At 44.4% G+C, this 16007-nt stretch overlaps 1 protein-coding gene across 1 annotated transcript; it reads right to left on the bottom strand.

Moving 5' to 3' along the window:
- Positions 1-1512: 1512 nt before the first annotated feature.
- Positions 1513-15943, bottom strand: ndst2 (N-deacetylase and N-sulfotransferase 2). The gene is made up of 13 exons (XM_022769043.1): positions 14665-15943; positions 12805-12892; positions 11731-11885; positions 10812-10997; positions 8785-8913; positions 7420-7602; positions 6888-6984; positions 6673-6796; positions 5649-5823; positions 5357-5527; positions 3546-3655; positions 3324-3426; positions 1513-3143 (listed from the first exon to the last, which is right to left on the bottom strand). Exons 1-13 carry the CDS (start codon positions 15736-15738, stop codon positions 3018-3020), a joined length of 2721 nt encoding a protein of 906 aa, XP_022624764.1. The 5' UTR covers positions 15739-15943; the 3' UTR covers positions 1513-3017.
- Positions 15944-16007: the final 64 nt, after the last annotated feature.

Below are 16007 nucleotides of genomic sequence, written 5' to 3'. Positions count from 1 at the left end.
ATGAACACTTGTCCCAGTTGAGAACATCATCTTGTTCTTGGACTGATGTTACTTCTTCTTGTAGCCATCAATGAACTGGTCTCAGTATTCAGCTTTCTCAGGGTCTGTCCCTACAGGAACAATATATGTGTGTGTGTGTGTGTGTGTGTGCATTGACACTGCACCAGCCAGTAGGTAGTGTGTCCCTCTTATCAACTAGAATCACCACCTCACACTGTCTGTATCCCTCCACCAACCCACCAAATATCAGCAAGAATGGTCACAGTCTCTCCTTCGTGTTTATGCTGAACATTATGATGTCACAGTGAAGTTGACCTTTGGGATATAAAATGTCATCACTTCATTTTATCCTTATAGACATTGACGTTAAACTGCAGTACCAGCCCTTCTTTATTTTACTCTTTAGCGTACCATACATTTTTCTGCTCATTTCAGGTTCTGGACCCTATATGAACTGCATTACCCAGATACCACTAATTGAGTCACATGTTACGTCTCAACAAATCGAGTTAATCCTTGCAGAGTCCGTCTGTGCTAATTCAGAGATCTTTGATGCTGCTGTCCATGGGAACATGGAGTGGTAGTTTGATAATAAGGGTCTATCACATGCCTCCTCTGACAGATGTGGAGTCACACTAATGCAGATCTGAACCCTGATGAGTTCTATTACACACACACACACACACACACACACACACACACACACACACACACACACACACACACACACACACACACACACACACACACACACACACACACACACACAATACAGTATCAAATTAATACTTTGGCAAATGGTTCCTTTAAGAAAATAAATGTATATTGTGAACACCAGTAATATTTCTGTGTCTTTTATTCACTGTAGAGATTTAAAATAATTTGCTTATATCGGCCAATGCACAGGTGAGTACTGACACTTTCTTTTTTCCACTTCAAGCAATGGGTCACATTGACTTTGCCCTTTGACCACCAAATTGTAATCACTCTTTGAGTCCTAGTGAATTTCTGTGGCAAATGAAGAAGTTCTGTCAAGGCGTTACTGAGATATCACACAGAATCTCCGGCTCTGACTGTCGCCGGCATGGAGACATATAAATAATGTATTTGCTAAAACCGCTCTGGATTGGTGTTGAGTGGTCAGTGTGCACAAGCACCGAATCAAACCTTGTCATCACTGTGTTATTTTGAGTTTACCTGAGCCTCCGTCAAATCCTCATCAGAATCTGTTTCCATCCTGCCTGTGGCTCGCTGAGGCTGCTGTCTTAAGGTTGAATATTTCTACATGAGGGTGAGTGAGGGAAGAAAAGGGGCCGCAGCCATCATGTCCAACCTCTCTGTGTTTATTAGAGATGATACAGTGTTGGCCTTTTTGACATTTATACAAAACAAACAGAAAACAACAAGACAGCAGCTTCTGATCAGTCTCCACACAGCTCTCGTCTGTCCTCTTGTCCTCTGACAATCGTAGTTTACCGTCCTCACACACATACGTGTGTGTGTGTCTGTGTGTGTGTGTGTTTTGGTTTTTGAGGATATCTGACATGTGATGGGGTTTATTTTACCCAGAGTGCAGCTCTCACTGACTGAGGTCGCCCTCTCACAGTCAAACACAATCCACCCACACCAGGTCTGAAATAGCTCTGGTCCAGGTTTGTGCCTCATGATCACATCGTGTCAGAATCAGTGTCAACAGCTGCTTCACTAATTATCACTATTCAAATGGTGAAAACACTTTCTGAGTGATGATTAAATAAAAGAAGTGAATCATTTCCAATTAATAATAATAATAATGGTCCTCAGCACTAAAAACACACGAGTCTCTTGGAAAGTAGCTACAGTTGTAAATAACAACTCTGTCTCATTGTATGTACAACGACTCTTAATACTACAGTACCCATGAGCATCAGCAGCTATTTCAAGTCTCCAGCCAGAGCCGTGAAAAAAACACTAACGACTGTTACTGAATGTCACCAACACAGCTCACTACATTCTGAAGAGCTGAGGTGAAACCTCGGCTTTCACACTGACATCATGTACCAAGTCAAATATCTGAAGATCACGTCCTACAGCATCACTGTTACACAACAGTGCGTCGTGTGGCTCGCTGCGTTCCTCTGAACATGGATGGTGAATTAAAGAAATGAAGGCTGGAGGATGGAAGGAGACTGTAGCTGCTGTGGAGAACAGGTCGTCATCTGAGAGTAGGTGTAATGAGCTGCTCGCTGACAGGATGTTGGTGTGGGCACAGCCTGGACCAAATCTAAACATGATAAATACACTGAACAATCATCATATTAACTCAATCAATTTTAACAGGTCTGTTTCTACAGTGAACAGACTGTGAGGAGAGAAGGTGACGAAGCAGCCTGACTGCTGCTCCTACCTGCAGGTAGATGTGTGTGTAACAGAGAACTGTCTGTCTGAACTGTCTGTTTCAGGCTGCCGGTCAGTCTGCTCCCCCTCAAACCTAACATATACAATTGCTTTTGAAAATAGACTGCTTTACAATCATCATGTGGAGAGATGAGACGTGTGTGTGTGTGTGTGTGTGTGTGTGTGCATGTTAGTCCTGTGTCCAGTCACACACTCCACATCTGCATGGTCTCATCCTGTGAGTTTCTCTCCTCACGTTAAGGCGGTCTGAAACCTGCTGGTCAGCCAGTCCCTCTGGATCCACAGCAAACTGACGTCGTCCCACACACACACACCAGCTGAGGCTGACGGCTGCCCGGTGTGAGCAGCAGGTTGGCAACAAGTCACGATCTGGAGGGAGGGTGCACTGGGATCCTTCTTCAGCAGGGACCAGCACCTTCACAAAGATCTCATGCTGTCTTCTTTTTGCCATGGAACAGGAGCACCAGTAACATCAGCTCTTTTAATGTGTGCTGCTGTTGGTTCCAGATTAGATAGTCCAGTCTAATCCACAGCCAAGAGTTGGCTCATCCACAGACTCCAGTCCCGGCTCCTCTGTGGTGTGTCTGTCTGTCAGTCTGTCTGTCTGGGAGCCTGTGGCCTCAGCTCCAGCTGGTGCTCTGGAGTTCTTGGCGGAGCCAGGACGGCAGCGGTTGACCCAAACGATTCAGAAGACGCAGCAGCTCCATGTTGTGCTCATGGTAGTACTCAGCCAGAAAGGCACGCGACTGTGACACACACACACACACACACGCATAGACATGCACACACACCAGGAGAGGTCAGAGATCAAGAGAATGAGGGAACATAATCTGATCCGATACAAGACTGAAGATGATTTAACGAGCTGATGCACATGCCGGTCAGTGAGTGACGCACACTGATGACAGTGTGAAGTGTCGACGTACCTCAGGACTCATCTCTGGATACTTCCTGCCTTTACTCTTCCCCAGACATTTGGCTCGACCTCCCTCCACCCGCTGACACCAGAAACCTTTGCTGTCATCGTACCTGCAGATAACATCAAGTTGTAGTAGACTCTTCTCCTATGAGGTTTATGGAAATACTGAACTGTTTCTTTAAGGATACAGCTTCTCTGGATGTACAGTGAGTGTGTGTGTGTAACATACATTAGAGCCTGGGTGTAGTTGAAGACGGGAGTGACACCGAGGAATCTCTGGATCCCCTCCATCACCAGAGCTGGGTTGGACCGCAGCAAGGCCCCGTCCACAATGTGCAACTACAACACACATACACACACACACACACACACACAACCATCCACACAGGCTGCCCATGGAGTTTAGCAACTGAGCGGTTTGACAACACATGAGGTAGGGAGCGGGCAGCACACGCCACACACACCACAACACACACACACACACACACAACACACACACACACACACACACAGCACAGCACTGAATCATAGGGACCTGACTCATTCAGGTCAGTAAGTATAATTCGGAGACCTGCTGTGAGTCCATTTAATATATCCTTAACTGCCATATGATGTGTTGTTTGTGCTGAATGGTATCTATAGCAACAAAATAGAAGAAGCATCTTAATGTTCTGTCCATACAATGTTTCATCTGGAGAGTTACATCTGTGAGCGGACATCAGGGGGCAAAAGACTCAAGTACAGGGTAGGGTACGGATGGTTAGGGGCCACACCATATGGTCAAACTTAGCCCTGAGCTACAGGTTGACTCCTGGCCAGCTGGACCCTTTACTGCATGTCTCTCTACCACTCTCTCTCCTGCATTTCCTGACTCTGTCCACTTTCTCTATTAAATAAAGGCATAAAAACTGCCCAAAAAATAACAAACAAGTCTAGCTCAAAACCTAGTGTATGTCTGGACCTCTGGTCAAATCCTGATTTTATGACTGTGACATCATCTGACAAAATCAGCAAACACATAAATGAAAGACAAAGAGTGAGCTGTGATTACAGCTGGATTTACTGTAACATGGTCAGAAGAGACACAATATCTTTCTTTTTTTTTTTAAAGTTATTTTTCAGGCTTTTGCCTTTATTACAACCATAACCAGAGAGATAGAGCTACATATTGTATTTGATTATATTAATATTCTTATTGACATTTTTTTTTTCCATCTGTCTTTCTTTGATTATTTAATTCCTTTCCATTTAATTCCATTGATAATTGTGCTTTGGCAACACATTGGAGATGTCATGCCAATAAAGCCTGTTGAATTGAGAGAGAGACTTTTATTAGAGGCAGGTCTTTACGTCTGACTCCCTCTGTTTGATATGTATTATTGTGATATTAGTACGAAGCCTCGTTACTGATGTCCTCTCTCTCACCCTCCCTCTCTCCTGCTCTCTCTGCTCGCTGTGTCTTATGTTTAGTTATTCCTCTGCCTCCTTTAGTAATAATGATACATGGAATCAATGTAGTTTATTTGCTGTAATGGAGGCCAGGCTCAGATCTCAGCTCTTCAAACATGTTGTCAGATTCACTGTCAGTAGCCTCTAGAGGTTAAACATGTAAACAGTACCCTACAGACGGATTACAGACTGGAGAATAACAAGACAACATCTCAGAGGGACGGTCAGAGGTCAGTGTTAACTGATGTGTTATCATGCGTTCTCTGAAAGCTTGTAGCCTGCTCAGATCTCAGAAGCTGCTGCTGCTGCTGCTGCTGCTTGTGTTGTTCCCTGTGGTTCATGTTTTATGTTGAGCTTGTGAAGTGCACTGGAACTTTATCAACAGCTACTATTACCAGTATAATTACAAATAATGACAGAACTACCAGCGTATTCAACAGCTCCTCTGCAGGAAACTGGTGAGCAGAGATGCTACATTATATGTTCCCTGTTGGTGGAAACGAATCACTGTATATGTTATGTAAAAACATCTGGATGGACACAGGTGTTGAATATGACAGGGCACGTTGCCAGGTGAGTGGTGTGTGTTACCTGGCTGGGTTGGTAGTGTTGCAGCCAGCGCTCCAGGTGAGTAGCGTAGGCCCCGGGATTAAGGCAGCGTCTCTGAAGGGCCAGCAGGTCCTTGGGGGCCGAGGGGCCTGCCGTCACCACTAAATGGAAAGTGTTGTTGAGGGCTGCGGGGTCCTGGTGGGCCCTCTGGTGCTGTGGTCATTAACCAACACAACAATCAAATATGACAGTGAAAAGGGTTTTGACTGACAGTCTTGTGTGTGTGTGTGGGTGTGTGTGCACTTCTACCAGCAGAGTGTGTGATGTTTCTCACCTGGTACCAGGAGTACGCCCTGTCCGATGGATTGATGAGCACTGCCAGGATCTTGGCTCTAGGTAGCAGGGCGGCAGCTCTCTTAGGAGCCACCTCTGTGTCAAAGTAGTTGGCACTTTTTTCAAACATGAAATCTGTGCTGACATTAGAAGGGAATGGGAAGAAGTCCATGTACCTGAGGAGAGAGCACAGACAAAACAAGAACTAGTTAACAACGCCTTAAAAAGTCTTCACATTCCTCAACCATTTGATGTTTTATTGTGTTACCATTTCATACTGATTTGTGACATTGGTCAACAGAGAAGACTCTTCAATGCCATGGTGAAAACAGATCTAGTATTTACACCCTAAAGTCAGCATGACAGATAGAAACTGCCCCGGTTCTGTTAGTGAACAACAGTGTGACACTGATTGTGGAATTAAAGTTAAAAATCTGTAACTATTCCACAATAAAATGTCTAAAAACATCTACACCTCTGTTCTCTATGTTGTTGAGTTGTGTTCTTACATTATCACAAATGTTTCCATCAATTCTCCAACCAGAGAAATCTGTGATTTTAATCCTGGTAACGTTTCATTGGTCGCCTCTCAATGACATCATATCCTCTATGATCATGTGTCAGTGTGTTTTTCTGACAGAAGCTCAACATTGACTTTTATCTAGTTTTAAGCCACATACACTTTTGACACCTTGGTGGTTTTCAGCTCTATATTTGAACCAGATGAAGGATTTTAGTCGTCGGACGTCTGGATCTGAAGTTATCAGAGAAACAAGCTGAGGAAATGTTCGACAGCTCAGCTCCCAGCTGCTGGAGACGTCCTGTCCTGTGTCTCTGAAGAGCGTCAGTGATTCTCTGAGTTTTAAAGGTAAACTGCTTTCTGGGTGTTTCTCCTGGTTCTAATCCCTTGGTGTGTTTGTTGTGGAGAGGAGGACACCTCTGTGGATAATTCAGCTGCTGGTAAAAACCTGCTGAACATCTGCTTCATGAGGCAGTGTTCAGACTGTGGTAGTGTGGGTCTTTACCAGTCGATCCCGTTGTCATAGTTTACTCCACTAAAGAACTGGATCTCCTCGAAGGTGGTGGGACTGGGGAAGGAACTGGTGATCGCTGGGTGGAGGCTCAGGAATGAGTGAAGCGCTGTAGTGCCTTTGAGCAAACACAAAACAATTATCATAATGAAGAAACAAACATACAGACAAAGATAAAGATGGAGACGGAGCCAGAGAGAGCGTGGTACCTGTTTTCTGTGGTCCAATGACGAGGAACTTGGGGAGTCGGTCACAGGTTTTTTCTTTAGACCAGATGTCTTTGTGTCTCTTGTCATGACAAGGGTTCTGAAAATAGGGAGGTTCATTTAACGAAGGAGCAAATACATTCAACACTTCAATATACATCAACTAGTCACATGATCCCTTTTTTCCACCAGCAGCTCAAAGAAACATTTTAAATCAAAGTAAATAGAAGAAAAAATGGAAGAAAAAATGTTGGACACGTGAGGCGTTTACTTTCACCAGGACAAACATTATTTTAACCTTTGCTTGATTCAATGATGGACAATGATTTAATAACTGGCTATGATGTAAATAATGAACAGTCCAAAGGAAGGACAACTTCATGAGTTATTCCTCTAAAAACACATTAAGACAGTAAAATGTCCAATTCTAAACAAAGTCTTCTCCGTTCCTCCAAACAAAGTTCATTTTAATCTCAAACAGCTGTGGGTAGAAATATGATCTGTTAGTCTTCAAAACCACAATCAGTGCACCAACCTGCCAGAGCGGGTCCCTCTCCTCAGGGAAGATCTGGAAGTATTTCTCAGCAAGCTGGACGGGGGGCAAAGTCTGCAGCCGGAGGTTCGTCCAACACTGGACGAACTTCACCAAAGACTCAAAGGTGTAGAGACCGAGCCGGTCATTGCCATAGTTTGACAGGTGGGTCATGAAGATACTGATCTGGATTGAGAGGCACAATGGACCAAGTTAGTTTATTTACATTTACTGTCACTCACTCACTCACTCACTCACTCACTCACTCACTCACTCACTCACTCACTCACTCACTCACTCACTCACTCACTCACTCACTCAAAATAGCGCTTACACTTTACTGTAAATCCCCTATGTAGCATTTATAAGCAGGTCAAATGTTAAACACATTATAATGTAGTTTGAAGCAGATTTATTAATGTAGCTGTGAAGTCAAACTCCTCCTGTGGAGCCACAATCATCCGCTTTGTTTTGTTGATGTTGAGAGAAGATGTTGTCCTGGCACCATGTGGCCAAAGCCTAAAAATACTTAGGAAGGAAGGACTGCTGTACCTTCTCCAGGATCTGAGTCCTGACCCACTTACCGCTCTTTGTTTTCTTCTGCTGGGAAGCAGGACAGCAGCAGGATGTAAAGGAATTTTGTCTCTGTCTCTAAATCTTACAGGAGGAGACGCTCAGGCAGCTCCCCCGGACATAGCTGTATCTCTTCAGTGATAGGGCTGGAGACAAGGCTGATAACACAAGACCCTGGACGGTCAGTAACAAATGACTCTCTTTTATGTAACCAGCACACGAGCGTGAGTTGTTGTCTGGGAATGTGGAGAAACTGAATAAAGACAAACCACAGGGGACCTTTCAGGTACAATTGAGGTGGCATGTTCTCCTTCGGCCAAGCTTCAATAAACATCCTCAACGTAAGACATCCTGGGCTCCATCGCACTCTCTTCATTGAGGCCTTAACCATCCATGACAGGAATCTCCCCATCACAGGAGAAGCTGCTCGTTGGGTCAAAAATGATTTTAACGTGACAAACTGATGTCCAAGAGTGCCATCATCATGCTGGATGAACAGTGCATGATTTACAAAGACAGTCAACACGGACTCATCAGTGCAGTCATCTAGTAGCAGCAGCGGTCGCTCGTCTTATCTGCTTACAACTGCATTATAGTGGTTTAGAAACCTTTACTAAATGTTTATGAATGCTAAATAAGGCCTCTTAAAGTAAAGTGATACCACACATCTATTACAATTAAAGACAAATACAACTTGACACACACACACACACACACACACACACACACACACACACAGATTAGTGCGGCACATTTGTGACTTCATGTGTTTGTGTGTAAACGAGGTTTTCTTACAGGGTTGAGGAGGACAGTGAGGAAGAGTTCTCCTCCTCTGATGCTCTTGTCCAGCTCCTTTGAGCCTCCTGGGTATTCATTGTAGAAGATTGTGTGGGTGAACAGACCACACGTCTGCCGGGGCAACACCTGCAACACAAAGAGATCATCAGTTTTTTGGTGTATATTTACATCCGTCCTCAGTCTCTATCTTGTGGACATTTTTACATACTCACGGCATTTTAGCTGCTTTTTCAGATCAAGACTTGGCAAGAGTCAGTAATTAGTCAGTATTAGTCATCTGTCGCTAGATTGAGAGACTATTTGCAAAAAAAGGTACCAAGCGAGAAATGTAGCAACTTTTTGGACAAACCTGAGCTACTTTCATTATCAGAGTCACCAGTAAGTGGACTTAGTTGTGGCTGTATCCCTCCACCAACCAGTCAATTATCAGGAAATATGGCCTCAGTCTCTCCTTCCTGAGTTACAGTGTTGAATAATGGCCATAAGTGTTTTTGCAGAACATTTATGATGTCACAGTGAAATTGACCTTTTGGATATAAAATGTCATCACCTCATTTTATCCTTACAGACATTTGAGTTAAATCGCGTCATAGATAGTGTGCAAAGGTCACAGCGTGTCAGTGTGTGATGAAATGATGAAGTTCCCTCCGGGCATTCCTGATATATTGTGTTCACAAGAACATGAGATCACTGTGACCTTGACCTTTGACGACCAAAAGTTCCATCAAGGTGTTACTGACATACTGCATCCATGTACGGACGGACAGACGACCTGAAAACAATATGTCTCGTGCTCTGACTGCCGCCACGCGAAGGAATAAAAACATGTCAATGAGAGCAGCTGTATTGTGAATTCAGCTGTATTGAATACTGTATATGTGATCACAGAGAAGAAGAGAGAAGAGAACAGTTAAACCAGCTGACACTAGACTCAATGCAAATACGACGCAGCTCCGCAACAGTCTTCAACTACATCCTCAATTTCGCTCAGTGACCATTCGAGGTCCAGACATACACCGGATTTTGACCTGGTCTTGTGGATCATTTGTTTGCACTGTGCATTGCTCTCATTGCAGTTCATTAAAAGCCTGGAGCTGCACAGCATTCAAAACAAAGACACACGAAGCAGCATTTTTAATTGATGATGCGTCAGTATACATCTGGAAGCAATACACAAGGGTAAATGAAATGTTATTCTGCATGTGTTTAATCCTCTCCAGTCAAAATCCATTACTGTGTCTTTTCCTGAATAAAAGTGCAGCTTTATGACGAAACAGCAGTGGAGCAGTTATCTGGCTCTGATCCACAGTGTTTGTAACATGGGTAACTATGGAATCACAGTTCTTACTGCTATATTCATGACCTCTGGAAAAGGCTGAGGATTACATACTGTATTTATAGTTTACTTCCACAGTAGTAAAATCATATCTGTTCCACTTCTGTCCTCTAGGAGGTGCTGCAGGTCTTTGTCCAACAAAATCATTTCCAGAGCTGTTTTTTCCTGATACACTGAGGCCCTGCTTCTCTGCACTGTGCTCCTGACTGTGCCGGCTTCTCACTCTACCCAAGAACTAGGAAGTTATCTCTTTTATTTATTTTGTGATATGTGATGATAATATCCATGAGACATGCTGCTGTGAGACACTGTGAACAACTTCCAGAAACTTTGTTTGTCAAGTGAAGTCAAGTTTGCTTGCTGTCTGATATCTGATATCTATTAACAGAGAATGGAGGTGAGTGGAGGGCCCCATGTTGTCAGGACCCCTCCATTTGTGCTGCTCAAATCCACAGTTTCATTTAAAAAACACAATGGCAATTTTCAGAAATAATGTCATGGGTTAATACACAATTTCACAAAGAGCTATTTTCTCCTAAACTGTCTCCACACCGTCACATAGAAAAGAGGAGTGCAGCTGTGCGGAGCTGCTGACTCATCATCACTTTCTGAAAAGTGTGTCAGTGTGGAGAAAAGTTTACCCATGGGAACATTACTGCAATGCAAGTATTGAGGACTGCAGACTGACCTGGATCCCATTATGGATGAAGCCGCGGCGGTACCGAGCCGGCCTCAGATGGGGGTATTCCTCTGTGCTGGTCACCTTGATGCCCCACACGGACTTCCAGGCCTCGTAGAGCTGGCTGTGAACCGGGTAAACCCCAGAGTGGTGTGGAGCCACTGCATAGCCCATGTCTGTCGGGATGCCGTGCTCCTGGAGAGAGGGTTGTGCGGAGTGAGGAGGTGGAGGGGGGGGGGAACAGGCGAGAATGTAAAAAAGTATGTTATTGTGAGGAGAGACAATAAGTAGAAGAGAGAAAAGATCTTAATACTTTTTCAAGCAGACACCACTCATGTAGCCATATAGTCCTTACACCAGTAATGCAGGGACACACACAAATCCTTTTGCTACAAACTCCTTTAGTTAATCATGTAAACAGTAAAACTACGTCCTCCTTCTATGGAGGTAGATTTGTCTCAATATTATTCGTGTGAACAGATAAAACACCTTCCACAAATACAAAAAATACATTTGTAAACTCAAAAATATCTTGCAAATATAAAACAGATCTGCAAATACACAAACAAATTCCATGAATAAAAAGATACCTGTGAATATATTTCATTAATTTACAGATAAACGAGAAGTATTTGTGAGTATCTTCCTAACATCTACAACTTTTAAACAGACATTTGTGAATCAATTTTCTATTTGTGAAGCGAAAAAGCATTTGTGGGTGTCAATTTTCCGCTTGTTGAGTTTTGAGACGAACTTTCTGCCAGTCTGAAACTAAAATTGACTTGTATCGCTCGGTCACTTTCAGAAAAAACGTGATCGTCACGTCTTTTCAAAGTAAGAGCACGCAGTCTTCTATGAGCCGTTTTATCCTAAATAATCTGTGACAAGTAACATGCACTACGTTAACGGTTGTGTCGGTGCTGCTGACCTGAGCAAAGATCTTGTTGAGCCTCATCTGCTCAGCCAACACGCTGACGTTGTGGAAGAGGTGAGGCTGCATGTGGCTCCACATGTGAGGAAACCACCAGAAGTCCATCCTGTGTTGGAGAAGCATGTCGTCTCCCCGATCCTCCTCATCAGTACCTGAAAACACACAGAGAGAGAGAGAGAGAGAGAGAGAGAGAGAGAGAGAGAGAGACAGAGAGAGAGAGAGACAGAGAGAGAGAGAGACAGAGACAGAGACAGAGACCTTTAGCCATCAACCTGTCTGGATATTAACTATTGAAGTGAAAGTTGATTTGACACAGTTATTTTGAATTGTATTATTTGTTTGCTTAATATTAGTGTGAAAGGATGACGCTTCTGTGCCCAGACCAGGATTGATCTGGGTGGGGAAAGTGAAAGAGCACAGCTTTCCCCTCCATCATTACCACTGAGGTGCCCTTGAGCAAGGCTTTTATCCCCCAACAGATGTTACTGTGGAGTGAAGGTTAAGATCAGAGGATCCTTGCAGACTCACAGTGTGTGGATCTTTTTTTCTTACTTTTGTCTATGATCTGTGCATGAACACAGCCTGACAGCTACAGTATGTTACTGTTATCTAATATATTTAGTTGAAATATGTTCAGAAACATATCTTAATGTGGAGCGGTGCCGTCAAAGGCTTCTGTGACCCAGACTCACTGATGTCAGACCAGATCTTCTACTGGCCTCGTACTCAGTCTCAGGATCTCTCCGGCAGTCTGTGATCTCCGTTTATGGTTTAACCTCCATATTACATGAATTATCATGGCATATCAGTCAGTGGCTTTAAATAAATCAGCTGACTACACTTGATTGCAGGATCTGTCAAACCAGTTCAATAAGGTCTAAACATTAATCAATTACATCACAGGGAGAGGAAAGAAATACAAGACAATCGTTTTTATTATTGATCTGTCGGATATGGAGACTGTCAGGGCTGAAACATCTGCACAGATGCACAGAAGATCCTCAGCTGTGTTAGAAGACAATGTTTGCAACAGAAATCTCTGTTGATACAGTAATGACAGGTGTTACGTACCTGTGTGATAAAACTTTCCGGAAAATCCCAAGTTGAAGGTGAAGTTAGGGACTAGTGCTCTCAGTTTGTTTTGAGTGTTGAGCAATGCCTGTGACAGGAGGAGAAATATGTTCACACTTACTGCACGACAACATCAACTTTCTACTCATAGTTATTCAAAGAAACAATGACCAGTTCATCAAGGCCCAAGTCACATGTAGCAACAACTGATATTTTTACCATGTGATACATTTTATACAAAGCAATACACTGGAACTTTGTACTATCCCTTTTGATACTCCGTCTTTGTGCTGATTTATGTAACATGTTACTTTACAGAAGGACATCTTTTCATTTTCTGTTTTGTATAATCGCTCAAGAGATCAGCTCGATAACTCTTTCTTTGAGGAGCTCTCTGTATTTAGCAGCATTCATCCTTCCCTCAGTCCTGCTCCCCTGTCCCTGCCACTGATGCTGCCACCACCATGCCTCACTGTAGGGACGGTATCAGCCAGTGATGAGCAAAGATCAATTTCTCTCTCATCAGAACAGAGAATCTTAAATTAAAGTGGCCTCTGTCTAGCCGGTCTTCCAGAAAGGCCTGACTGATGGAAAGCTGCTGAGATGGTGGTCCTTCCAGCAGGTTCTCTCGTCTCTGCAGGAAGCAGAAGCTGCAGCAGGAAGCTCTGTTAGAGGGACCACAGGGTTCTTGGCTGAACAGCCAACTCATGGAAGATTCCTGGTGGCACCAGACGTCTTCCATTTCACCGTTATTGTCTTCTTGGAAACACTCAAAGTGCAAAGTAAAAGGGTTTGAATACTTTGTGAAGCCACTGTAAGTATAAGAGATGTATTTATGTACATACACCTGGACAAAAGAAGTATAAAGCCCAAATCCACAATTAGGACATAAACTGTTTAACTTTTCAGATGAAAAAAAATAAAGCTGTGCTCCACTTCAACAGACCTTTAACAGACTTCACCACAGGCCTCATCACAGTGTCACTGAAAACTCTCAGCCACTGACACAGAGACTGACATGAACATGTAATGAAAGACGTCCAGTCACTTACTGATGGGAAATTTAGTCCCCACCTCATCTGACCTGGATCTCCCTGGAAGAAATCCACACTATCACACCAGAGGAACAACAAAACCCACAGAGGGGGCGAGGCTGAGACTTGAACCCAGAACCTGACTCCTTCACACAGTCTAAATTAGAAGGGGCCATGAAGAGTGCTGGGAAGAAAATTTAACATGAGATCAGATTTGCATTAGTAACGTAAAACCAAGCTGAAGACAGGCTAAACAGCTCTTTAAGTATGATTATAATAATAATCATAAATTCAACTTCCTTCACTCACAGCAGCTTTAAGGTTTTTCTCTCTGTCGGTGTCACACCACATATGGTCACTTCTAGAGACTGTGTATATCAAGTATCATGTATGTATGAATGAGTCATGAGTCAAAACTCAATCACATGTCAGGCTAAGTTTTATTTCAGCTGCTATTGAACCTTTGGCTGTGTCTTAAAGCCATGCTAATGGAAAACCCCTCATTACGAAAATCACTTAAGAGGTCAATATATTAGTCCTCAACCTGTTAGTTGAATGAAGCACTGGAGTAATTAAGTCAAATAGAGTTCAGTTATAATGAAAATGAATGAAAGCGGAACCACTGGTGCTTTTATTCTGAAGAACCAAGCTGGTGTCGAGCTGGGAGTGTTGACGTAGTTGCTTCATATATATACTCTGTACTGTTCCATGAATATGAATGAGAGTCAACGCCTCACAATCAACCACTAGGCATTGCACTAGTGTATTCTATCTAAATATTCATTGTGGTTTTTGTGTGTGACTGTGGCTGACAAGGCTCACCCACCTCCACGTCTGACACCTTCATCCGGGTTCCCTCCTTGCCGACAAAGATGTCATCCACGTCCACCAGGATGTGGCGGTCCAACGACAAACACAGTCTCTTCCCTGTCAGATAGGCGATGGCATCTACAAACACCAGCTTGTGAAGCCAAAAGTTTAGATTGTTCCCAAAGAGAACTCTTTGAATGCCATCATGGAGCCCCAAGTCCTGGACCACTGTCGCATGGAGGGCCCGCAGGGGACTAGATCCAAAATGTGCCAGTGCCTCGGCGGACTTGGTGCTGGCCAGAAGCACGGGTTCGTAAGTGGAGTGGTTGGACTGGAAAATGGTCCAGTCATCCCCCGGTAAAGAGCCCTGCTCCACCTGGTTGGGCTTGGTGATGTAGAGCAGAGGAGCAGTTGGATTGATGCGGTAGTCCCTGAGTCCCAGGTGTGAGTGTAGAAAGAGGGGGAACCCTTTGAGCTGTGCGCTGAGGAGAGAGTTTTCATTGGCTTTGAAGAAGCCAATGACACCTACTCCATACTCAGCACAGTACTTGTCCAGCAAGTCCCGGTTCCACGCGTCCAGGTTGACGTATTTCAACACATTTTCATAGATGATGAGCGTGTAGCGTCCACGGTTACGCTCCGTCAACGTGGGCATGTCACCTTTGCCAGGAGCAATCTCTGTCTGGTAGTGGAAGCGGCTGGACTCTAATATGGCTACAATCTCCTGGCCCAGCTGGGAGTAGATGCTCTCTACGAACACCAGAACCACAGGCTCTGTCCGTGAATTGTCCACCGCCTTCACCTGTCGTAGTCGGCCTTGGCGCGGGGGAAGGAAGAGAGGTGCCCTCTGGACACCCGGCCCTCCGCCTGCGGCCCCGGTACTGGCTCCTGGTGACATCCCCCCTCCTCCTCCACAGTCACTGAAGGGCAAAGGGGGGGCCTCCTTGATTTTGGGGCTGTTGGAGACGTAGTAAGCTAGGAAGGCCATGGACAGCAGGCAGAAGATGATCAGTGCCAGGATGAGGCGGTGAAGCTCCAGCTGGCGGACTCCTCGCATTAGCTTCCACACGCCCAAGCCTGCACCTACCATGGTGTTGGAGGGGGGAGGCAGGACTGGGCAGCAAGCAGCAGCGGTGAACAGTCACAGAAAGCAGAGGGGTGGAGTAGGGGTGAGGGGAGGGGGGAGTGGAAGAGGAAGATCTAGCAGTAGATACTGACACTATGCTGTGCTGAAGAATAGCCATTTACACTAGGTCACCATGGCCAGCATCATCCATTACCTGCTTTACACTTGTAGCTCTGCAGCACAGAAACACTCTCAGCTGACTCAATGGAAGGAGGGAGGGCGGTGGGGGGGTG

Source organism: Seriola dumerili, unplaced genomic scaffold (assembly GCF_002260705.1).
Source record: "Seriola dumerili isolate Sdu_G_001 unplaced genomic scaffold, Sdu_1.0 BDQW01002174.1, whole genome shotgun sequence".
In the NCBI taxonomy this organism is placed as follows: Eukaryota; Metazoa; Chordata; class Actinopteri; order Carangiformes; family Carangidae; genus Seriola; species Seriola dumerili.
Note: the sequence above shows the minus strand (reverse complement) of the source record. Positions and strands in the feature narration are given on the sequence as shown.